Here is a 25,290-nt window from a genome sequence, read left to right on the forward strand (position 1 = left end):
CTACTTCCTCAGTTTAACTCATGTGTTCATCTTAATTTAACTGAAGCATGCCATTCTGTTTGGTTTGAGTGCCACCTACTGGTCATCATTTCTACCTGCATGAACACACAACGCCAAACTTTAAACACAAAAAGGAAAATATTTATTAATAATTACAACAGATACAGGAATGTATTTTTTTTTTGTACTTGTACAGAAACACATCTCTTATGGTAAACAAAAATCCAAATGTTTAAGTGCAAATTGTTTGCTAATTACATTAAATACAGAACTTAACAAAATTAATCCCTTGTTCTTTTCTAGCGAACAGTAGCCATGTAGGGGACGGGGAATAAAAACAGTAGTTTGGCCTGTTATTCCCACTCTGAGACCATGTACAGTATTGGTACAGTGATGATCTGAAGCAGCAGGACTCTTATTGTGAAGCACCAGGGTCAGAGATCAAGCCGTAGGCACTTGTGTCTGTCATAATCAGGACCCAGCCTGTATAGGTGAGAGCGTATGCTGCCTTCAGAGTAAAAGTCTCTGTTTCAGCTCGTTTGTGTCTGAGCTCGTCGAGGAGAGACCTTGGAGAAGATCTTGAGCCCCCCCTGGGTGTGCAAGAGGAGGGGTTGGTCTATACCGTGTGTGTGTGAGAAGTCTTGTAGCTGCATAGTTGTCAGTGTACGTTGTGGGGGGTGGTGTTGGGTGCGATGCACACCCTGGCCATGTGACAGGGATGACAGAGGAGATGTGAGTCCAGAGGAAAGCACTGGGACCCCGGCTGGTCAGACAGCTGCTTCCGACACTCCTGGAGAACGAGAGACAAGAAAGTGTGTTTGTGAGAGAGAGAAGAGAGAGAGCACAACAACAACATCAATACAGTGATGCGTACAGCACAGACCACAGTGCTATAGGCGGTCAAGTGAGTTGAAAGGTCAGGTGGCTGAGTAGCGGCGCGGTGAAGGTCAAGTCAGGGTGGAAGCAGTACTGACCAGGGATACCTAGGACACCAGCGGGAACGAACCCCGAAGGTCCTTATGATGACAGCACCTGAACACACTGACCAAATCAGGTAAGACGGGGGTCATACTAACCTCACAATGGTAGCACTCGAAGTGATAGTCTTTGTTCATAGACACCACCCTGAGTATCTCCTCGCTGCCCTGTGTTGCAAAACAAACATAACGACAGAGATTAGGTGCCTGAGAAGTGACAGCAACAGACAAAAAAGCACATCCTTGTTGGTTTAGACGGGGATGAAATAGCATTTATCCATGCATTCATCCAGTTCCCGACACAAACCATTACATAAGGTTAGATTAAACACACACACAACACACCTGTCATATGCACTCACCTCAGTAGGTAAGATGGGTTGTAAACAGGCAGCGCATTTAGGAGCGAAGGTTCTGTAACATCAGCAAAAGGGGAGAGAATGTAGAATTAGACACGGGACTCTGTTTGGGCTTGTCAGCAGGAGATGGTGTGTGTGTGTGTGGTGTGTGTGTGTGGTGGGGGAGGGGGTTAAGGCCCAGTGACAGACTCGCACATTAAGCCGCCTCTACAGAAAGCTATAAAAACAGAGTTACGAGGTCCTTCTGTCTTACTGAGTTACAGTGACCGGTGGCTATAGTAGCAGTGTGATGCTTAGCACATGATGTCCTCGGCAGAAAACAACAACGCACAGCCTATGCCTTCTTTTAAGTCAATGTAAAGAATGTCGAACGTACACAGATACACACACACAGATCAGAGAAACCACTTAAAACATCCCTGTGACCTGAACTCAACTCAAAAGAAGGACACTGCAGGGGGGGGGGGGGGGGGGGGGGGTTGGTTCAAACTGACTTGTTGTAGTCTGTCACACAGTAGATGTTGCTCTGATGGTCCACAGTGAAGGGGACACCGTCCAGAGCCTTGGAACACACCACACACCGGAAGCAGCCCGGGTGGTACGAGTTCCCCATGGCCTGCAGGATCTGAGGGGCGCAAAAGCAGATGGTCACCTACCATAGACACACACTTATCTCACACATATGAAAGGTTACGTGTTATTGATGCACACTCACCTGTTCCAGAATCAGGTGACCACACACACTGCATTTCTCCGCTGCGGCCTGGAAGCCCGAGAACTGGAAAAAAGACAAGAAGGGAGAGATGATGGTGGTGGTGGTGGTGGAGGACCTGGCCAGCCACAGAGAACCATCTGGAAGCTATGTTAATGAACGCCACTGAGTGATGTCATCTTAACCTCTTAGGGGTGATGATTTTGCTGTTTCTTGGGAGTCGCTTTGGATAAAAGCGTCTGCTAAATGACTAAATGTTTCCGAGTCTAGCAGGAGTGTGCTTGGCCTTGACCTCCTCTCTCACCATGTAATCCTCTTTACAGTACACAGAGCCGTTGACGTTGTAGAAGTCCTTGTTCCTCAGAGTGCGTCCTGAAAGGCCGGCAGACAAACGCAAAACACACACAGAGACGGGTGAGACGCAGATAACCAACCGGTGAATGCAGCTCAGGAGGTGTGTAAATACGTGAGTGTGTGTGTGTGTGTGTACATTTTAAAAGTCACAGCACTTGGTTTCAAACAGGGCTTCGTAGTGAACATGGAGCCGTTCGAATGCACCTGGTGTTCATCGGCGGCGGCGGGGTACAAACTCACCGCAGGACACGCAGGTGAAACAGCGTGTATGGTAGAGGCTGTCCAGGGCCTGGCAGGCGTTGTCCGCCCCGTACACACCTCTCGCACACTTCACACAGGTCCCTACGACACAGCGAACACAACAGGCCCACATCAGTCAAGACTGATCAGTCCTTTCCATGCCTTGACAAAGACATGGTTGGAGAACGCACTCTGGAATCTGACTCAGTGTCAACACTGAAAATCCCACTCATTCACACACTCATTTTCCCTCTAAGTCTCTGCCACGGAGTCTCTTGTCTTTTTCCCCGGCGCTAAGCTGGTTCGGCTGCTCCGAGACAGAGGAGCGTTAGAAGTGTGTGTGTGTGTGTCCCGAGGGCACAAATACCTGAGCAGAAAAACAGGCTGCTTCACACCGCCCCTGCACACGCCAAGGCAGGGTTACACACATGCCGCACACGCATGACTCACGCCACACACACACACGGCTTCATTATCGTGGCCCCGAGTCACATCAAAAACACACGTTAGCACACATCCTGCCACACACACACACATATGTTAGCAGTCTTGGCTTTAACCTACTGTATGACTCATGCCAATGGTCAGAGCAGTGTTTATCGGAAACGTATAATTTGTCTGAACCAAGGGGCTGGGCTTTGTAGTTTATTGTATAGAGAACTGAGAACTTTCAGTGTGTGTGTGTGTGTGTACTGGTTTAATGACTTTGAACCCATGTCTTTAATGTCTGCGTGTCAGCTATGTTAATTCTACATTGCTTTCATCCCTCTTCTTTTCCTATGCTCAATTGAGCAGCCCTGGATAGGTTACTGGAAGCTTGTGTTTTTCCTTCTCTCTCCGCTTTGCTCGCATGGTAATGCCCTGCAAGTCCCTGCAAGACTTGGAGGCATCCATCCATCCACTCTTTCATCCATCAATCTGTCTATCCGTCCATCCATCCATTCACCCATACAGTCCTTTCATTAGAACATGAAACACTGTCCACCGCGAGGACAACAAGAAAGCTAAAGAGAAGTAGATGATCTCACCAAAGAACTCCTGGCGGCTTTCGGAAGCCTCTCTCCCCGTCCCTGGATCCTCCTGGCCTTTGATTGGTCCTCCGGCTGAGGCAGGAGCCAGTGTCGCCGGCTTGGCGAGGCCTTTGATTGGAGCATTCTGCTCCTTGAGCATCAGTCCCCCTAGTAGCCCCTCCCCTTCCAGCGCCGCATCCCTTAGCAACAGACGAGTCAGTTCCTCCTGGTACCGGGTGCCCGGCAGGTCTGAGTAGCGAGCCCGTTCCCCAGCCAGGCCTCCCGCCTCCTCTCCTCTGACGCCGCTCCGCTGTTCGTCCCACCACTCCGGTCCAGCCCGGTAGCACGCAGCCGCGGGGCTGCCCACGGCAGGCGGGTAGGAATGCCGGCTATCCTGGACCCCTTGTCCACACATAGCCCCTGCATCCATGTAATGCATCCAGCCCTCGGCCGAGTGTGCCCCGCCGGCCCTTCCCGGCCCTGCGTACCCCGAGGCCCCCAGCTGCAGGGAGGAGAACTGCTGCTGCGGCGGCCCGGCGGAGGAGGTGCTGTGGCGGGTGTCGTAGCTCAGGCTGATGCCGCTGGTTCTGTTGCTGCTGCAGCGGCTCCCCATGGGGCTCCCGCCGCCTCCTCCGCTGGCCGTGCTGGAGGCGAAGCTGGACCTGGGGCTGACCAGCACAGACTCCTGCAGGCTGAAGGAGGAGCAGGGGCTCAGGGTCGGCCCCGGGGGATAGAAGAAGCCTCCTCCCCCTCCCCCCATGTCGGAGGGCCGGTGCGGCGGGTGGGAGAGGGAAGCGGGTCTGGGGCTCTCCCAGAGCTCGCTGCCGGTGCTCAGCCGCTTGTAGAACAGCGCCTCCTGGAGAGAGAAGCGCTTGTGGCGCTCCGGCTCGGAGAGGTAGGCCGGTTCCACCAGGGCCCCGGGGCGCGGGGCGGAGCCGTAGGCCGAAGAGGAGGAGGGGTACGGCGGGGGAACGGAGAGGGGGGGAGGCTGGGAGAGGAGCTGGTGGCGCCGGACTAGCTGCTGGAGCTCCAGGGAGTAACGGCGCTGGTTCAGGGAGGCCTTGGATCCGAACGCCCCCACGGACGGGTCGCACTCCCCCCCCAGGCCCGACTCCCGGCGCATCTGGATGTCCACGCCCTCGGCCAGGTAGCAGGAGGCCCGCTGTTGGGGGGAGCGGCGTCGGAGAGGGGCCAGGGTCGACGGGTGGTGCGGGTCGCCGTCGGGAGGCAGCGGGGTGGAGGTGGTCAGCGGAGAGAGCAGCTGAGACGAAGACCCTCCCATTCCCTTGCTGCCTCGTCCAATCATTGGCCCGCTCGTCTCGTTCGGGGTTTGAGAGGCGATTGAAAACTGACCGGGCCTTGAGGGCGAGGAGGAAGCCGTGTTGGGCGTTGGTGGAAGTCCACTGCTGGTGATGCCGCTGATGCTGGTGATGCCGCTGTTGCCATTGCTGTTATTGGCATTCGCCAATTCCTTTTTTTCCTTTTTTGAACTGGCAAATTTCACACTTCCTGAATCAGTCAGTTTCAACTTTTCCAATAGCTTAGTTCCAAGTCGGTCCATGGTTTGCCTTGTGTTCGTCTGGTGTTAGTTGTTATGTTTCTTGAAATTAGACAGCTACAACTATGTCATAAGTTAACGCAATAAATACACTATGAATGGAAATACACAAACATTTTCAAGTAGGCCTACATCTACAATACAGTTTGTCTACAGTAGTTGAATTGAAATGACAGGGACCAGTCTTAAAACACAAAGACAAACAGACAGATCCACCTCCCACAAAGAAGTGATCAAAAATACAGACAAATGCCTAAGAATATGTACACAATAAATACAAAAGAGACGTTAAATAAGACGTTTAAGACATTTTAGGTTCGCTACATGACGTCCAAATCATGTGATAACTAGCCTACTGTCTTTAGAGTCATCCTGTTCTGACCGCGGAACATCCACACAGACAGATTGTGAGGGATGCAAGTGTATCCATTGACTAATTTGACTACTTCTACAGTCCTGTCTGTTTCAATACAGCAATGTTGAAAATAAATACGGAAATAAATAGAAAACTTGAGTGTAGTTACACTATCGTTGGGGATTCCGTTTGCTTTAGAGACTTGTCTACGTCGCTCCACACCTGCATCTCTCTTCAGTTGAAAAATGGTCCATTGGACTTGTAGCCGAATGGTCAAGAGCAAACTGCGAGTTGTTTCCGCTATTTGCCCAACAAATAATTACACTACTCAAATTTTCCAATTACAACCTCTCTGCTCTTGTAGTTGTTCTTTTCCGTTATATTGAAAGGGCAAGATAGTCCATTGACTCCGTTATCCTTTAGACTGCGTGGGCTTTTCAGTGCAATGTGGGCAAGCTCCTTGGTAGATCGGTTTTCTCGTCGTTCTCGTGGGGTCCAGTGTAGACAGGAAAATATGTTCTTTCTTTCAGTAGAAACGGTTCCAAATGCTTTCTTTCACTTTCAAGCCTAAAACACTTTAGAGGAAGAAACGACAAGAGATTGGGGGCGCACAAAGAAAAAACATGCAGCCTTCGACGTTTCAAGAATGTGGATATTCCTTTCATTCCCCGTTTTCAAAAGAATGTTATCTTTGCTGCAAAAACAACCATTGAAGTTCAGAGAGAGCGGGAAGCATGCGTCCACTGACTACAAAGTGTTCTTAATAACTGACCAAACTGAATTCACTGATAATCAAGAATAAATCCATTCTGCGAGTGTATCACACATTCAAGAACTTTGTTTCTTCCTTCCCCCAATTTACTTACCTCCCCCTCTTTTCCTTTATCTGGCAGTGGTGCTGTGACTCGTTTTTCTCCAAACCGGGACACCTTCCCCACCACCAAGCGCGGATGGATACCACCCCACAATATTATTCGCCATTCATACGCAAACTTCTCAGTGGTTTGGGGTAAATGCAGTCCCATTTCATGCACGGCGCATTGTAATAAGACATTACTATTTACTAACTACTATTTGAAGTTTAACAACAGGTATATGAAATGACCGCGGATAAATCATATTTAGACAAATATAGACTACTCTATTATGGATGGAGAAGTTAAATATTTGTTTCTATAGGTGCTTGAACTTTTATTGTGATGTTTAGAGCTCTCGGTATCCAATTTAATTATGAGCTTGGTAGCCTACCGCTGTATCTTATCTCGTGAATGTTGGTTAACTACTGAGTTATTAGCTAGTATTATTACACAACCATATGACCTCTCAGGTGAGTTATTGTCCTGTCGTTAACAAAACCACACGTTTTCAGCATTCTAAAGTAGCCTATAGAATAACTTGCAGGAATACATACCTAATATTCCGTTTTGTTTTTCTAGTCACGTAAGAGAAAAAGTAGATTAATTGCAAGTTCGCAACACTTGCAATCGCTACAGATGCAAACTCAATGCAGCTGCACTATTTTGTTGTGCCTCCAGTCTCTGGAATGTGCGGAAGGACATTAGTTCGTAACACGACGGGGCATTTTTTCAGCGTGTGTGTGTTCTCCAAGGACGATACAAAGTAAACAATTCGCTTTTCCAGGACATTTTAGACAATTTACTTCTATGCAGCTGGAGTTATTTGTGTGGCATCACGCCGAAATGATTCGAGTCCAATTAAAACTAGTTTACTAATGTACTTGTTGGACTAGATTCGTCATTATTTTGGCTGCCCCGGAGCCCCCCTCCCTTCTGTTCCCTTGTTCCTAGTCTTTCATTGCTCTTGCGGTCAGCTAAAACGAGCGAGCTCAGCCTCTCCCTAGACTTGCACTCGCACAGTCATTTGTAGACGAGTGAAGACTTGTTCGTTGGTAGCAAATGAATGCTACAGTACCTGGTGCCAACCCAGAACACAAGAAAAACAGTTTTTATAATTTGATACACATGACTGATATGACTTTTTGTATTCTTCTTTTTAAACACCCATTAGCTTACCTGTCTACGCTGTACGTTTTTGACCCTCAAAAGTTAATCGTATTTACCTACATTTCTTTATTTTCAATATCCGGACTGTTTCAGTCAAATCAAGGGTGTACAATTTACAAACAGGTGTATTAACTATCCCAATCGTACAATTAAACTAAATAGGGTAAATGTAATTTGACACAGGATTACAAAAGCCACAATGGAACAACTTTATGGCTGTAATAAACTACAGAAGTTAATTCTGGCATCTGCTCGCGTACCTCCACCACCATCTAGCGGTCAACAACAAAACTATAAACATGGCGGCGACCATCAGGACGTTGTGTTGCACAGGTAAGGGGTTATTTGCTATAAGTAGCCGAATATAGCTACTGTTACTCGTGCTTATGGCTTTCTGCTATGTAAATACTCACCGATATCTCCATCTATATTTCTGACGGGATCTTAGGTTTCAGCAAGTTCATACTAGCCAAAGCGCTAGCTAACTAGCATTAGGTTAGGCTAGCTTTGGTAGCTAGCTCTCTAGTCTAGCTAACATTATGTGGATTCAATGACATCAATTATTGTTATTTTTACAGTTTTTCAACACTCCAGTCGGCACCTTTCCACGACTTGTTGTGTCCGAGGAGGGCTTAAATGGAGACTAGAGTAAGTTATAAAACACTTGGGTGGACGGTTTAGTAGGCTATTTAGCTAGACTGTACACAGTAATCGATGTGGTTTTTATTTGCAATTGTTGTCACCCCCAGGCATGGTTTAGCCCGTAGTGGATCAGAGTACGGCCCCCTAACAGATCTCCCTGACTGGTCCTTTGCTGGTAAATCTACAGACTAATAGTGTTTGTTTGTGCTTGGGATTGTTCAGTACAAGTTTGTCTTGTGTATTTGGCATGAATGTGACTCCTGACCCCAGTCTGTGTGTTCACCTATCCAGATGGCCGGCCTGCTCCTCCAATGAAAGGACAGTTGAGGAGAAAAGAAGAAAGAGAAACACTGACAGTAAGTTTGTACTTGTCATTTATTTGTATATTTTTATTACGACTCCATTGCCTTCTTATCCTTTTATCACTCTCTTTTTTCTTCAGAGACGTATTGTGGCCCTAGAAACAGAGGTTGATAAAGGGATGGACCAGTGGAAACAGAAGCAAGAATTGTCCAAAGAGATGGAGGTGCAGAAGAATTCCCTCCTGCTCAAACGTAAAGGAAACTCATTATTGAAGAAGAAATAATAAAGAGTTATTGGTGATGAAAAAAAAGAAAGCTTGTTTGCTCGTTATTTTCTGTGTATTGTACTTTGACATAATGGTACCACTAGAGTGCAGCGTTTTACCAGTTAATGTGGTCTGTCAGTCTCAGCCACCATTTTGTCTCATATTGCTTCGGGAATCAGGAAGGGTTTTAGAAGGTTATTCTATTCGGGCCAAGTGAGCCAAGAGAGGGGGTTACAAGACAGAAAAGTAATGATTCAAAGGTTATTTAGTGTATTTTATAAAAATTCCTGCAATGTCATTTTACTGTAATGACCAGACAGCCTCTTCGAAGTTCAATGGATGTGTGAAAAAGGGTTAATTTGTATGTCATAAGTCCAACTGTTGTAGTGTTGTGAAATAATTCAGCATGATTATAATTATACCACAAACACACAGGATTAGTGTGCAGAGAATGCCACTTCAGGCCTGTTGTCTGGAAAAATGATTAGGATGATCCTGTTGTGACAACTGCAGCGTTGAGCATGTCTGAGACGATCTCTACAGGTGTGGGTCTGGCTAAGCCACCACTGTCCTTACATTTTACATTTAGCAGACGCTCTTATCCAGAGCGACTTACAGTAAGTACATGGACATTCCCCCGAGGGAAGTAGGGTGAAGTGCCTTCCTAAGGACACAACGTCATTTGACACGGCCAGGAATCAAACCAGCAACCTTCTGATTACTAGCCAGATTCTCTAACCGCTTAGCCACCTGACTCCGTCCTTGCCTAAGTCCTTTTCATCTAAGGACCTCATGTAACACTTCATTTAAGTGAGCGTTTGGCTAACAGTTCAAGAGTGGCTTCAATAAAAACGGTCCACATTTGAGCTCAAAAGGTATGGGTTGCGCTTTTTTAAGAGGGTTCTCGATGAGAACACTGTAGAAAATAATCTACACAGTTTCATGAAAAGAAGAGAATAAGACTATTTACTTGACATTGTGCAGCTGCGTATTTTGTTAAGTCAGCTTTTAATTAATAGTAGCAATAGTAATTATGTGTGACTGACTTTTACCAGCAGCTTTTTTACCAAGTGAGGTAAGGTTGTTTCTCTCCTCTCCCTTTATTTCTTTCATCCTTCTCTAGCTTTCCCTCTCTCTCTTGCCGATCTCAGCAAAGCCCCACTGTAATTACAGAAGGTCTGCTTGCCGCTGAGTTGCAGATTCTTTTCGATGGAGACTTCCCCCCCTCTCTCTCTTTTCATGGGACTCTGGGCCAGACTGGACCAGAGGCTTGAAGTCAAATGTTTGCTTTGTCAAACACCAAACTAAGTTTTAACATGTGTTTATATGGGCGGCTTTGTGGGAGAATCAGACAGTTTAAAACAATTAAATTGCAAGGGAGACATGAAAAACCTTGGAACAGTGGCTTTCACACACCTCATAGTGCATAACCTTGACACTATTTTTTTCGTAACTTTGTTTATTGAGTTTTTCAAGAACATACAATTGTGTCATCAGAGAATTTGTAAAAAGTTTCCATTCCCTTTTATGAAAATAAGAGCCAAAACATTATCTTGAGACTCAGGAAGGTCACCTTCTCTTTGTGTTCAGCCCTTCCTTCATTCTGCATCCTCACTGTAGGTCTTACGCATTTCTCTTTGAGTCCCCTCCTCTCCCCTAGTTCCTGAGCCCCTCCCCTTCTTCTCCTTGTGTTGTTTTGGTTTCGTGAAATGAGAACCAGATGTTGCTTATTGTACAGAAGTCATCGAAGGGGAGGGAGGGGTATTGGGTAAGGTCAGTGTATCAGCATACACACTGAGGTACGAAGAAGGAAGGGATGAGAGGATAGAGGAGAAGATGGAAGGGTTCATCTTTCTGTCTGATGTGGCAGCGTTTCAGCTGAGTTGTTCCTGTAGACCCACAGGCCAGAGCTGAAGCAGGGTAGTTTCCTGCTGAATGTAACTGGGTCTGGGTTAAGGGGTTGGGCTGTGTTTGGGGTTGAGGGGGTGGGAGGTAGGGCTGGAGGGGTGTAGAGGGTCTGATTCAGCAAGTCCTCTGGATTGCCACATCCTGGCCAGGGTTTTCCTGTGTGTTCAGGGGCATCAGGGACATTTGTGTTACACTTAACTACTTTTGCTTTATAAACAAGCTGTATTCCACCATATTCTTCCTACCATATTCCTACCACTGTTAGCCTCACTTTCTCTGTCTCTCAATATCTTCTATATTTTTTTTATAAAAAAGGGATAAACAGACATTTAGTGTGGTGTCTTGTGCAATCTGTCTTTTCCCCCAGTTTTTTTCTCTGTAACACAAAAGACAGCAATATGGTATGTGTGTGTACAATGTGTGTGTTAATTACAGTAATCTCGAGCTACAGTAGAATGTGCAATAATGTAGGTTACACACACACACACACACACTACGGTTCAATTGCAAGCAGCTGTCTTGGCCACTTCCTGCCTGGCGTGCTGACTGGCTCTGGACCGGGCCGCCCATACAGACCCAGCCCAAACACAAACACAGCAGACAGAGAAAATAAAAAGGGTGAGCAAGAAAGAAAGAAAGTTTTGAAGAAATATGGCACCAATATGGCTGCCATTTCTCTCTCTCTCTCTTTGTCCTCCTCCATCTTTGACCGGCTTCACTCTTGTGCAGATGTACGCGGTCAGCTGGGCCGGCCCAGTGTATTCACTGGGCCGGCCCAGTGTATTCACTGGGCTCCCATCCGTTCATACCTCTTTTCCTTCTCTTCTTTTTCTGTCTTCATTCTTTGCTGAAATGGAAACTGGGACTGGGAGTGATTAATAGGGAGACGTTGTCATGCTGCCTTTATAAAAGATGCACTGAGACCAATCGCAATACCAGGTGACACAGGGATGGAGAGAGAGAGAGGGAGCGTGGGCCAGGAAAGGAGATGAACAGATGTGGGGATAGAGAGAAAGTAAATGGAAATACTCAAAGGAAATGTATACTGTCCCATACAAGTGAAGAAAAGAGTTTGGAGAAATGGAAGGGCTGGATATCACTCTAGACCTGCAAAAAGAACTACAAAACAAATTCAAAGATTGGTGTTGTATATTAGGTAAATGTATATAATGTATCGCCACTAACAAGAGATGTTAAAGTCAGATTTCAACTCACGCTTTGTTAAGGTTTTACTCGTGGCTCAGTAAGAGGAGGGCATGCAAGTAGTTAAAGGATGTCGAGCGAGGATGGGGGGACTGGGACGAGAGGAAGGAGCAGGGAAAGAGAGAAAACAGACCAGAGATACTTGTGGTGAAGGGAGGAGTGGTTTGAGTTAGAGACCTCGTAAAAAGAACAATTTTGCAGTGGGTGAGGAAATAAGGGTGAGGGGAGAGTGGGAGGAAGGGTTGTGGTAAGTTTAGGCTTCTTTTTTTGTCAGGAAACTTAAAAAAAACATTTAAATATTTAGAATCATTGCAACTTTACTAGACACTTATCCCTTTTGTTTTCTCTCTCTCTCTCTCTCTCTCTCTCTCTCTCTCTCTCTCTCTCTCTCTCTCTCTCTCTCTCTCTCTCTCTCTCTCTCTTACACACACACACACAGACACACACACAGTCTCCTTCTGGTCTTGATGGCAGCTCAGATGTTTCCAGAGTTCCAGATGGAGTTAACAGAGCCCAGTTGGAACCCTGCTCTCAGAAGAACGTGATCATTCCGTAATTCTTTCCACCTCTTTCCTGGACACATGACTGCAGCCATAATCCCAAACAACCATCTCTCCTCCCCCCCAGTCTTTTTTTTCACTCTTTCTCTGCATCCTTCCATTTTACTCAGAGATCACGGTCAGTCAACAATGAATTGTTGAAATTACCATAATCATATCATAGAATGCACAAAACCACGTTTTTGTCTTTGTCTTTACATTCCACGTCTTGAGTGATTGAGATGGTGCCAGTGTGTGTATGTCTGTGTGTGTTTCACAATGAAAACACTGACCAGTAACCATAAAACTAAAGTGTATGACACATTTTAGAAAATACGTTTATTCCATTTTATTTAATGAAATACAAAAAGTGAAAAACAGGCAAAACAATCAAATTCCCTTTTATTGATATTATGATTATTATAAATATAATTACCATTATCATTGTTATCACTAAACCAATTCTACTTCATTTTTTACTTGCGTAAGACAAGAAAACATTGAGCACCATCAAAAATCATTCATAAATAGTATTATTTGATTGTGTTTGATATGCCAAACAATAGGGGGAATAGAAACTGCTGTTTATCAAAAAGTACCCCCTCTCTGTGCAGACCAAATTCACCACACACTGACTGAACGCCAATGGTGGCCATTTTGTTAGTTGCCATGCGATGCCTCTGCCCAGCAGGGCTCGGTATGGCAATGCGTAATAATATAATTCACAACTACACTTAGGACAACAATAATAACAACAACCATAGTCATAATAAAAACAACAACAACATTGATAACGACGATAATGAAACATTACAAAAACAAAACACGATAAGACAACTGTGTTTGGTTGAAAAAATTGTACCAGGAAATCAAACATTTGGACAAGCAGCTCTGCTCTTAACATTTAATTAACTGTCTTGGTCTGACAGTTGGAAGATCATTTCATCCTTCCAACCACTACTCCGACTGCTCGTTTTAAGACGAGACCTCACACCAAGGGCCTGAGAGATGAAAGACGCGTGGTGAGCTGTGTACAGAGAAACTCACTAAGGAGGATAACAGCCCTTTTTTTAAAGGATATTAGACTATATATCACCGGCGGCCATCTTGATTGTGACCTGTGCCCGTCTTACTGTAACCCTGGACAACAGGGTGTATGACTGTCTACGCAACCCCATCACACCCCTAACCGTAATCTGACGGAGCTCTACTGATGTACCACACTTCTGTTAAGGGTTACAGGCTCCATGGAGACGTAGTTGTCTCAGGGGCAGAAGGGCGAGAACAAGGGGGGAAAGAGAGATATGCGTTGGAGGAGGAACAAAAAGGAATCAAAGTTCTAATCAGACAGCAGTTCAGCTGGAGTCGTCAAGTACAGGGTTAGGGTTAGCTGAGGAAGGAGGAAAAAGGAGGGAGGGAGGGAAGGAGCCATTTTGGTGGACTTATTGTTTACGTGTGTGTGTGTTTGCGTAGAGGGGATCTGTTCCAGTCAGAACACAGAGCAGTACATGTAAAAAGCTAACATACTAAATACACATGAGTCTTTCCTGATTCAGTCTCTTGTCATCCTGTTCTCTCTCTCTCTCTCTCTCTCTCTCTCTCTCTCTCTCTCTCTCTCTCTCTCTCCTGGTGGCATCTACACCCAACCACCACAACTCCAACTTCAAGCACCCTTTCTGTCTCCTTCTCCATTTCTCCCATCTTTCCTTCTTCCCTCCCTCCTTCATTTTCGCTCTTCATTAAGTGCTCTCTATCTCCCTCTGTGTCCATCTGTCTGTGAGTGCGTCTGCTGGACGCCTACACCTTGTCCAGTAGGGATCTCTGGCAGTACAGGAGGCGTCTAGGTGTGCCGTACTTCCTGAAGAACAACAACGCCCCCAGAGTGAGGACCACGAACACCAATAGGAGCAGAGGGATCACCACAGCCGCTGCGGTGGCCCCGCCCTCTCCTTCCTCCACTTCGATGATGATCACTTCCCCGTCTCTGCCCATAGGCTCCTCCCCCTCGCAGCCCATCCATTCGCTGAGGACAGACTTGGGGTAGCCTGACTCCACCTTCACGTATTGGTTGTTGAACTTCCAGTATTTGTTGGCTTTGTAGAAGTAGGTGTAGGCTGGGGTGGTATAAGGCGGAGGGATGGACAGAGAAGGTTAGAGTCAGACAAATATGTTGTAATAATATGTGGGGCATTTGCTAGAGTTACGGTATGTGTCTCTGGATATGTTAAGGTCACTCTCTCTCCTTCAAACACACACACACACACACACAAACACACACACACACAAACACACACACACACACACACAAACACACACACACAAACACACACACACACACACACACAAACACACACACACAAACACACCCATACACACACAAACACACACACACACACAAACACACACAAACACACACACACACACACACAAACACACAAACACACACACACACTTACATCCATCTTCGCTCATGATGGCAGCCTTGATGTTATCCGGAGCGCCCTTCCACACACTGATGGCTTTGGGGTACTCGGCATCCACGGTGCGTGTTTTCTCGTCGAAGCGGTAGTACCTGGCGACCAAACCAAGACGTCAGTCCAGGGGAAGCCCACTGGAGGCTGGTACATCAGTATCTAGTACATCTATATCTATATATCTGGTACATCTATATTTATGTATCTGGTACATCTTTATCTGGTACATCAGTATATAGTACTTCTGTATCAAGTACTTATGTATGTGACTTGTAAAGGTCACATACACACACACACAGACGCACACACGCAGCCGTACTTTGTTCCTCTGAAGAAGTAGGTTTGTCCCGTGGGAGTGTAGAAGAGAGCAGCGTCCATCCTGTCTTTGGGCAGCCCAGTCCCAAGCTCCTTCAGACTCTTTGGAGAGTCCTTCTCCATGGCCGACTCACTAAACACCCAGTACTTATCACCTGGAGAGAGGTCAGATAAATAATGGCAAGGTAGAGACTGGTTCACCAGCTAGTTGTGTCGGTCAGATTGTCGTTTGAGACGTACCCTTGAAGAAGACAAATTTCCCATCATCCCTCTCGTAGGCAGCATTGATGTTGGAGGGTAGTCCCTTCCAGAAGTGTCCAATGGGCATGGGGTAACCCTGCAGCACCTTGTTATTCCGTACACGCCACAGCCACTTATCCTGAGTAAACACACAGACACACACACACACATTTAGCAGACGCTCTTATCCAGAGCGACTTACATGGAGTACAGGGACATTCCCCCGAGGCAAGTAGGGTGAAGTGCAGTGCCCAAGGACACAATGTCATTTCGCACATCCGGGAATCGAACCGGCAACCTTCTGATTACTAGCCTGAGTCCCTAACCACTCAGCCATCTGACTCACAAACACACACACAGTGTCAGGGCATTCACTATGTAAATGTGCATGTGACCTTGTGCATGTGACCTTGTGTTGGTGTTGTGTGTACAACACTGACTCATGTCTTTTACCTTGAAGACAAACATCTCTCCCCTGAGGATTGCGATGGTGTCGAAGTGGCCCTCACAGATGTCGGGGCCTTGGGTGGGCGTATCAGGCTTGGAGGGCCTGGTGGGCCGGGGGGGAGGCGGGGGGGCCCCAGATTTTGTCCCTGGGGGAGAGAAAGACACCACATGTTGTTATGGAAACCGTCAATAACATGATCACATGTTTTGGATCCGCCAGTGCCATCACAGCATCTGTGGCTTTAGGAAAAGACAAACAAGATCTACGTTGGTGAAACTCAATGAGAGACACACAAGGCACATTCTCCTGTTCCTGTTCCTGTACTCCCATTGTTGGGGGGTTGATGTTGTCACCACATTCTAGGGACGTAACCACAACATCGCAGTGAGGTTGCTAGGGCAGTCAGTGTCACTGCCAGACAGTCTGAGGACGCTGATTGTGTGTTTACAAGGACGATGCTACAGGATTGGAGAGGGAGGAGCAGAGAGAGAAAGAGAGAGAGAGACAGAGAGAGGCCCACCATAGATGGCCTGGATCCCTCTGCGGTCGTCGTCCGGGAGCTGGAAGTTCTCCGTTTCCATCCACTGGTAGAAAGGCGCCATGATGGCCGAGGGGTCGTTAGAATGTTCCAGGCCCAGGGCGTGGCCCAGCTCATGGACTGCCACCAGGAACACATCATTACCTAGAGAGAAGGGGGGGGGGGGGGGGAGAGAGTGAGAAAGAGAGAGGAAGGTTCCAAGGGTTTACAAGGTGACTTACACTCAGGTCTAGACACACCCTCGTGGTACATTGTAATTCAGACTACAGAATTACAGCTTGCAAACATCCCAGGAAAAACACCTGAAAAAGTTAAGCTTTACTCTTTCTCCTCTTCATTTCCATATACACCTCTACTTTTCTGTATCTATTTCACCCTCTCTTTTCTTCTCGTCCCCGCTTCCTCCCCCCTTCTCTTACCCCCCTGGTCGACAGTGCCGGTGGTCCACGGCTCCGCCAGGTCGAAGTGTGTGTCGCCCCCTATGCCCTGGCCCGGGAAATACGCGTGCGCCAGGAAGCCGCCCTCGCCGTCGAAGGGGGTGCTATCGCCGTGGAAACCCTCGGCGAAGGAGAGCATGATGTCTGCGAACTTGTCGACCTTGTCCCTGATGTGGCTGTACGGGATCTCCCTGAAGGCCAGAGGGATGGCGCTCTCCCATACCTTGAAGGCCCTGCGGATGGCCTTGAAAGTGGCGTGCTCGCCCACCTTGGGGGAGTAGTTCTGTATGCTGGGGGGAGATGGAGGCCGGATGTTACAATGTGGTTCGGGATTATGGCTCACCTGTTTTTGATTCATGCACCTATTACTAAAGCCAAATCAGAACTTAAAGTTAAAGGAAGTCCATCTATGTTTCGTTTATTTTAAGCTAGGGTAGGATAGGCTAATAGGCTAGTTTAGGTAAAGAAAAGTACATTTAGGTTAGGCAAGGGTAGGTTAGTTTAAGTAAACATAGGTTAGGTTAGGCTAAGTGATGTTAGGTTAGGTTAGAATAGGCTAAGTTATGTTAGGTGAGAATAGGTTAGGCTAGGTTAGGCTAGGTTAGGTGAGAATAGGTTAGGCTAGGTTAGGTGAGAATAGGTTAAGCTAGGTTATGTTAGGTTAGAATAGGTTAAGATAGGTTATGTTAGGTAAGAATAGGTTAAGCTAGATTATGTTAGGTTAGAATAGGTTAAGATAGGTTATGTTAGGTTAGAATAGGTTAAGCTAGGTTAGGTTAGAATAGGTTAAGCTAGGTTATGTTAGGTTAGAATAGGTTAAGCTAGGTTATGTTATGTCAGAATAGGTTAGGCTAGGTTATGTTAGGTTAGAATAGGTTAAGCTAGGTTAGGTTAGAATAGGTTAAGCTAGGTTATGTTAGGTGAGAATAGGTTAAGCTAGGCTAGGCGTTGTGGTCTGACCTGAAGGTGACCTCGTTCTTTTCCCACTTCAGTCCCTGGACGACGTAGCGCTTCCTCCTCAGGTTGCTCTTCAGCTCCGGTCCAAACTTGTCTGGAACGCCGCAGCGTGGCCGACTCATCGCCCTGGCAACAGCACAAGAGGGGGGGAGGGGGGTTGTCAAAAACTGATATGTTTCTTGTTACTTCAAGTTAAGTTCCAAAAAAGACTTTTTTTCTAGGTACAGTACAAGCTTTGCTTTCAGTCTCGATATATTACTAGTCTAGTTAGAGTGTCTGGTTGTGACAGGAACTCTGAGACTAGCTACTCACTGTAGAGTGTTTGTGTCGATGGACCCGGTGACAGTGAGGCCATAGAAGCGCTGCATGGCAGAGATGGCCGTGATGATAGACTTTGGGGAGCGGATGGCTTGGGCCCGAATGTCCCCCGGAGGCAGGTAGCCATACTGCTGCAGCCACGCCTGGAGGGGGGGGGGACAGGTGACAGGGTTTAAGTACTGAGGCGTAAAGTACTGAGGCGCAAATTCCAAAGCAAATTCCTTGTCTGTGCAAACTTTCAGGGCGAATAAATCCCATTCTGATTCTGATTCTGTAAAAGACACACAGGGCCAAACACATTCTCATACACAGACACATGCAGACACACATCAAATCTGTGTCTGTCTCCCTGTTGCCTGTTCCTGTGTGGACTTCCCCACATCAATCAAACATACATAAATAACAGATGGCCAACCCCAGGCTTAGCTAGTCAATGGTTTATCAAACAGTCCACTCTGATAGAGGAGGACTGTGTAGAAGTAAACAGGACTTGTGTCTACCTGTTGTAAAAGCCATGGGTAGGTTTTTATTTGTCTACTTGCTGCTCTTGTTTGGATGTGTTTGTGTGGTGCGTAAGAATAAGACAGGGAGAGAGGGAAAGAGTATGTGTGGGTGTGTGCGTGCGTATGTGTGTGTGTGTGTGTGTGTGTGTGTGTGGACATGAGGGAGGCGTGGGGGGAGGAAACTCAGTCTACAGTATTTGCTTAAATTGATGCTCAGTTGACTTTGAACCAAAGCTGTGTTTTCCCCCGGAACACCAACACCCTCCCTTACAACAGCAAACCCACAGAGCCCTGCAAGAAAGGGAGACAGAGGGAGAGAGACATAGGGAGAGAGACTGAGGGAGAAAGACTGAACAAAAATGCAGAGCCCTGCAAGAAAGAGAGCCAGAGGGAGAGAGCCAGAGGGAGAGAGACAAAGGGAGAGAGACCTAATCATGAAAATAATTGTCTTACTGCGAGGGTTTTGGCTACGTAGCCTTTTGAATACACCCTCAGAACAGGCCGATCCCTGCAAGCGGCTGTGCTTAACTTGGGGGCATGAAAGGAAACTCTGAAAACTTTGTTGTGGGGTCGTAAGTAGAGCTCAAAGCCAAATAAAGCACGGGATCTAGTTTAAGATGATGTCATTTCAGTTGAGAACGACCCACAACTGTGTATTCCATGTGAGGAATATTACCCAAAACAGTATCTTCCAAAACACAGAAATATATTCTTGAGCATTATTTCTGAGTATTTCAGTAATACCCTGCACCCTCTTTTCTAGTCTGATGGATAAATACTGCTGGATCTAAAATTGTAGCAGTTGAAGGGGGTGCTATCGCCCTGGAAACCCTCGGCGAAGGAGAGCATGATGTCTGCGAACTTGTCGACCTTGTCCCTGATGTGGCTGTACGGGATCTCCCTGAAGGTCAGAGGGATGGCGCTCTCCCACACCTTGAAATGGATAAATACTGCTGGATCTAAAATTGTAGCAGTTGGCTCCACTCCAGACTGTAATATAACTGTTGTAAACCTGAGTGATTGCCAGTCTAAGCTTGTTTGACAATTTATTAATTTAGTTGGTTTCCTGGATCACAATGTCTTTATCCCCAAATCTGTGTGTGTGCGTGTGCGCGTGTTTGTGTGTGCGCGTGTTTGTGTGTACTCCTCAAAACAGCCAGCCAGAATGTCTCAATTTTTACCACAAATGAAGTCAGTGTAATTACACAGCATTCCATTAGAATCTTCCCATCCCAAACCTCTGTTCTTTCGCCATTGTTCCTTCTTTCCTCACCTCTCAATCACTCCTGTCTAAAACCCAGGTATCCAGGTATCCCCCTTCTAGAAACACCCTCCTGCTACGTGTGAGTTTGAATTTGGTTTTCCTGCCTCTTCAGTATGTACTAGAAGGTCATTTACGGTGTTAGGGCATATTTGGATTAAAAGAGCGAGTAAAAGAGAGGAGTGTAAAAGTGAAATACACCCTGATGTGTAGCTAGCTCCTGGGTACAGGTATTACCATATATACAGAAGGATACAAGAGAGCAGTGAGGGGAATAGAACGAGGCTCTGTTATGAGAGGTAACCCACTCTCTTTTCCTGCTCTCTCTCTCTCTCCCCCCCTTCTCTCTCCCCCCTCTCTCACTCTCCTTAACACACGGGTTAGGGTTGACCCTCGTATTAAACCCCATATGTCTTTGTCTGTCTCTGTTTACTTCTTCTCATATCTCACTTAACCCTTTTGTCCCCCACTCCCTCCCTCCCTCCCTCTCTCACTCCCTTTCCCACTCCTTCACTTCCCACTCCCCTCCACTCCTTCCATCCCTCTCTCTGGACTTTCTTCTCTGACTGCTCCTAGTGTGTGCAGTGGCTCCACAGTGGTGACCAGTCTGGCTCTGTAAAAACACTCTCCGCTCCGACGGACGAAAAGTCCCCCCCCCCCCCCCCCCCTTCGTCCCCCCACAACCATCAAGACCTCTCCTCTCTCCACCCAGGGGCCTCCCATCAACCCTGCAACCATGCCAGCAATCCCAGCATGCCCCTCACCTCTGGAACTCCCACAACTCCCAGTCAAAGGTTCTATTTAGTTCAGGTTCTACATGGCGTATATTGTCGTCAGGGCCTTGAGGTAACCTAGCTGCAAATCCATGTGTGGTCACAGGACTGAGTCCATGTGGAGGCAGTTTTTTTGTAAACAGAAGCATAGGCCTGGGCAGTGTGGCTTGGATGACGTGCAGTCTGAAGAAATGCATTAAAACAGAGGCAGACAGTACTACTGTTTCATCCTTTATGTACTCGATTTAGGAGAACAAATATCTACAATTAACCGTTTTTACTGTTTTTCTTCTCCTGGAACACATCCTTTTTTTTCTTGAATCAGGAAGTCGATGACAAGTAAGAGAGACAGAGATGACTTAAGTAACACAGCCCTCCAATCAAATGGCACCGCGGTGGCACTGCTGTTCATTCTCATGTGACACTGAGCCGCTCGCATCTCTAGAAGGTGTCTCCGTGGCATCGCTATACATGAAGTGTGGAGTTACGACAGCGTTGACCTTGCCAAACAAGCAACAGCCCTGACGCTGCTTGTAACAACACGTCTGCATTGACAAAGTGCTCGGTTAGTATCAGGCCTTCATCTCAGGCTCCACTGCTCAACCATGCATGCAGTCAGTGGTGCATGTGTCTGGCCTACACAGACAACCGCACTGCTCCACATGGGAAGGAATCCTGCATCTCTGCCAAGTGTTAAAGACACTGCAGATAAGTGGCGTTCAAAGAACCTTCCCAGTCTTTCGTAAAAGATCGGTCTTTTATAGTTGATCTGGTATGCTTCAGTCTGACAGCTCAAAGGGACCTTTTCGCCTTTAAAAAAGAGTTAGATTGAGAACAGTGAGAGGGTGAAGAAAAGGATGAAAGAAACGGAAGGAACCGCGCGAAATGGAACGCAGCGACATAAAAAAGACACGTGAAAAGTGAGAAAAAGCGGGGTGACAGACATTAAAACGAGAGCGGTAGAAAGAAGTGAACGCCGGGAGAGGAGAAAGCTTAATTTTAAATTGAGGGAGACAGACTGACTCAGTCGTTCCCCTCGGTCTGTGCCAACGGAAAAAACAGAGCATTCTGGTTGTGAGCGAGCGACTGGGTTTGAGGTTCTCAGCGCCTGCCTCGCGTGGCGGCGCCTCTGACCCAGTTCCTCTCAGACCAGACCTGCGCCGGCCTAGCAGGGGAGAAGCCTGCCTTCAGACACAACCAACGCGTCTCTTTATAGAGAATAGCTTCATGTGGAGGGTTCACACGGAGCAAAACACAGGGACACTGTGTAAGCACCAGAAATGCTGCACTCACTAACGTCGGGAGTAGCCAGGTAGGCCCTCTCGACACTGCAAGTCGAATTCAGTTGCTCTGCACGGCACAGTTGAAAGACTCAATCTGATGCTTGTCATCAAGGGCTAAAGGCCACAGGGCCAGCTGTGTGTGATCAGATAAACACACCCAATTCTCCTCAGAAGTCCATCAGTTTCCCATTTAGCAGATAGACAGACGATTATTCATCTGGACATTTCCACAGCACGCACTCGACCTTCATCCAGAGCTCTCCACATGCTTCAAGGGTACAACAACAACCAGAGTGCTCCAGGTATGGTGAACCTGACCCATATGGGCTCCTAAACCCTCCATGATCTCTTCCTCTGATCACCCAACACAAGGCTCCAGCTGGACTGTGTTATCCTGCTTCTGAAATGTCAAGGTCTTCAAACAAAAGTCAGAACCATCAGACTGTAGTTTTCATCATTGACAGGGTCTCTGAAAACTGTGTACGTTTGGTGTAGATCTATACTCGCTCATACCTGGTCAGTATGTAATGGTATGTTTGTGCGACAGTATAAAAGCTCCATACTAAGTCAACAACAGGAACGCAACGGAATCATTTTCTGGCACACATGCTTTAGCATTTCCCAACATAGCTGCAAACACTGGTGCTGTATGTAGAAACATTTACATTTACATTTAGTCATTTAGCGGACGCTCTTATCCAGAGCGACTTACAGTAAGTACAGGGACATTCCCCCGAGGCAAGTAGGGTTAAGTGCCTTGGCCAAGGACACAACGTCATTTTTCACAGCCGGGAATCGAACCTGCAAACTTCTGATTGCTAGCCCGATTCCCTAACCGCTCAGCCACCTGACAGAAACTTGCTCAAATCCATTAAGCATCTCCTTCAAGTTAACTATCCTGTTGCACGGTACACTGTGACTCTATCAAACACCGCTTTACCTAAAAACCAACCCCCCCGCCCCTCCGTTTCACTGTGTTATAGAACCTCATTAGGTGTCTTTGTGGGGGGGCAGTCTGACTGACAGTGTCTGGACTGACTCAAACACCGGCTGTTTGTGGTCACTGACTCAGAAGGGTCTGACTGGCTCTCTGCTTCCTGTCTCCCAAGACTGAGTCTCCACACTGTACAATTTTACTGAGATGAGAAGTGAAATAACCTTTACTAGAAAGGACAAAAAGGGGAAATACATGACAACTATTTTTTGGAAATATGAAAATGACCTAACAAGGGCCTGATGTATGGAAATACGTCAATATCAATAATTTACTGTATTGCACCATCCAACAAGGAACAAACCCCCCTCTGCAGTCAGACAGTCTCTGGCCTGTAGATCAGGCCACTGCATGACTACTGGCCATGTGTGCCGTTCACAGGTTTGAGTGGAGCATCGTGATCTGAAATACGTAGACAATACATTTATCAGACGCTCTTATCCAGAGCGAATTAAAGTAAGTACAGGGACATTCCCCAGAGGCAAGTAGGGTGAAGTGCCTTGCCCACGGACACAACGTCATTTTTCACGGCCAGGAATTGAACCGGCAACCTTCTGATTTATAGCCCGATTCCCTAACCGCTCAGCCATCTGACTCTCTGACAATAGTTGTAAAATCACAGAAGATTAGAGGCGCCAGTCAGCCATGGACCTAATCATTTGGAGGTGGCAAAATAAGCTTGTTCAGGTCGGCACTTTATTGCATTCTCAGTTTCAACACGCGATGCCTCTGGCCCAAACGGAGCCTTCATGTCCAGTATGCTGAAACACAAAACAACTTCCTCCCCCGCCTGCCTCTCTCTCTCTGTCTCTCTTTCTCCCTCCCTTTCTCTCTCTGTCTCTCTTTCTCCCTCCCTTTCTCTCTCTGTCTCTCTCTGGGTCTCTCTGTCTCTCTACACAGGACAGATGAAAATCATTACACTTCCCCCCCCCCCACCCCCCTCCCCTGCCTTCCATATCCTCACCTCCCCCAGTTAGTCTGAACAAAGCAGCTGAGTTGAGTTTTCAAACATGTGTAATGCCCCCCATCCCAGACCACAATATTAGAGTCATGACATTTTTCTGACTACACTTCTGTCTCTTTGTTCCTTGGCTTTTGATGAGATGGTTTCTGGTTTGACCCACTGATGTGGTTTTGACTGTCAACGCTATGAACAAAATATCACACACAAAAGAAGAGAAATATAAAACAGTGCATGTTACTGGATGACTGACATTATGGACTGGATTACAAAAAAAAAATATTTCTCAAGTGCCCCTTATACATTTAGATTATAGGGTTTGTAGAATATTCTTATGCTCGATTCTAAAATGGATAGATGTACAACGGTAACACCACATTGTTATTTGCTTCCAATCACTTTGTCATAACAATAATGTAAATGTAAAATGCTTGATTGGGCGAATAAGACCTATAGTATATAATGCAATCCAATATTTATTTCTTACCTCTGCTCTGATTTCTTTTTCCGATGAGGCAGCACCAAAAAACAGATAGCAGGCCAGCGATAGTAGCTGGATTAACTTTTCAAGCCGGGGTAACATTCCTCAATCTTAAAATTAACCACAGAAACACTACAAAACGTATTATTGTGGCTTCCAGTCGTTCTGGTCACAACATTCAAGAAAGATGCAGTTAATCCTTTAGGATACTATAAAACGCAAAATAATTTGCTTGGAACTTTGGTATTTGTCCTCAGTGCCTCTTTTTGCAGTTGCTTTTATGCGCAACAAATCCTTTGTGATAGCCTGCAACACAAATAAACAGGGACTCAATCTGCAGTGTTCATATGTTCAATGTTCAAAATCCGTTAAATCTCAGCTCGTCATATTTCTCCTTTGTCACCTCGAGCGCTTCCCTGTCTTCACTATTTTGACATCAGTAGGCTATCTTGTGGACGTGGTCAATCTTCAGCGCTAGTGGAGTTGGCTGGAGAGTAGGCGAGGCAAAAATAAGTTTTTAAGTTCCACCCTCCACCAGATGTGACGCCTGACTTTCAGAACAGATGTGTCTAAGCATAACGTTAATTCAATAAATTCCTTGACAAATAACTAGACAATTACGGACAGAGTCTGAGAATGTTTTTCGACTAACGCAGTTTTAGATTACTTTAGGAAAGATTGTGTCCTTTGGACTCAATGAGAGATTGTAAGAGGTCAGTCACATTAGTGCCCATGCTTATTAATATAACAATTAAACACATGAATTCCAAGAACGAAAATGAAGGCTACGTTATCATGTGCAAGGTTTCCCGAAGCCTTCAGGTTACAAGCATGTCAAGTGGTCCACTTCATCAACGA

General features: G+C 46.5%; 3 protein-coding genes across 7 annotated transcripts; 1 reads left to right on the plus strand and 2 right to left on the minus strand.

The window, feature by feature from the left end:
- Positions 1-119: 119 nt before the first annotated feature.
- Positions 120-7,400, minus strand: ajuba (ajuba LIM protein). Of its 5 annotated transcripts, XM_062449500.1 has the most exons (10): positions 6,977-7,400; positions 6,432-6,494; positions 3,671-6,140; positions 2,643-2,744; positions 2,353-2,420; positions 2,052-2,114; positions 1,831-1,961; positions 1,340-1,391; positions 1,077-1,145; positions 120-790 (listed from the first exon to the last, which is right to left on the minus strand). In XM_062449500.1, the coding sequence occupies exons 3-10, from the start codon at positions 5,211-5,213 to the stop codon at positions 659-661; spliced, it is 2,160 nt and encodes a 719-aa protein (XP_062305484.1). In that variant the 5' UTR covers positions 5,214-6,140; positions 6,432-6,494; positions 6,977-7,400; the 3' UTR covers positions 120-658. The 5 variants fall into 5 exon arrangements, with proteins under 5 accessions (XP_062305484.1, XP_062305482.1, XP_062305480.1 ...); XM_062449498.1 differs by lacking the exon at positions 6,432-6,494; XM_062449496.1 differs by having other exon boundaries at positions 3,671-6,494.
- Positions 7,401-7,846: 446 nt separating this feature from the next.
- Positions 7,847-8,850, plus strand: mrpl52 (mitochondrial ribosomal protein L52). The gene is made up of 5 exons (XM_062449501.1): positions 7,847-7,922; positions 8,168-8,237; positions 8,339-8,406; positions 8,523-8,587; positions 8,674-8,850. The coding sequence occupies exons 1-5, from the start codon at positions 7,889-7,891 to the stop codon at positions 8,815-8,817; spliced, it is 381 nt and encodes a 126-aa protein (XP_062305485.1). The 5' UTR covers positions 7,847-7,888; the 3' UTR covers positions 8,818-8,850.
- A 3,914-nt stretch (positions 8,851-12,764) lies between these two features.
- Positions 12,765-24,929, minus strand: mmp14a (matrix metallopeptidase 14a (membrane-inserted)). The gene is made up of 10 exons (XM_062449269.1): positions 24,439-24,929; positions 18,171-18,319; positions 17,862-17,984; positions 16,884-17,191; positions 16,447-16,608; positions 15,932-16,071; positions 15,479-15,617; positions 15,243-15,393; positions 14,906-15,021; positions 12,765-14,563 (listed from the first exon to the last, which is right to left on the minus strand). Exons 1-10 carry the CDS (start codon positions 24,532-24,534, stop codon positions 14,247-14,249), a joined length of 1,701 nt encoding a protein of 566 aa, XP_062305253.1. The 5' UTR covers positions 24,535-24,929; the 3' UTR covers positions 12,765-14,246.
- Between the last annotated feature and the right edge of the window lie 361 nt (positions 24,930-25,290).

Source organism: Osmerus eperlanus, chromosome 23, assembly GCF_963692335.1.
Source record: "Osmerus eperlanus chromosome 23, fOsmEpe2.1, whole genome shotgun sequence".
Taxonomy (NCBI): Eukaryota; Metazoa; Chordata; class Actinopteri; order Osmeriformes; family Osmeridae; genus Osmerus; species Osmerus eperlanus.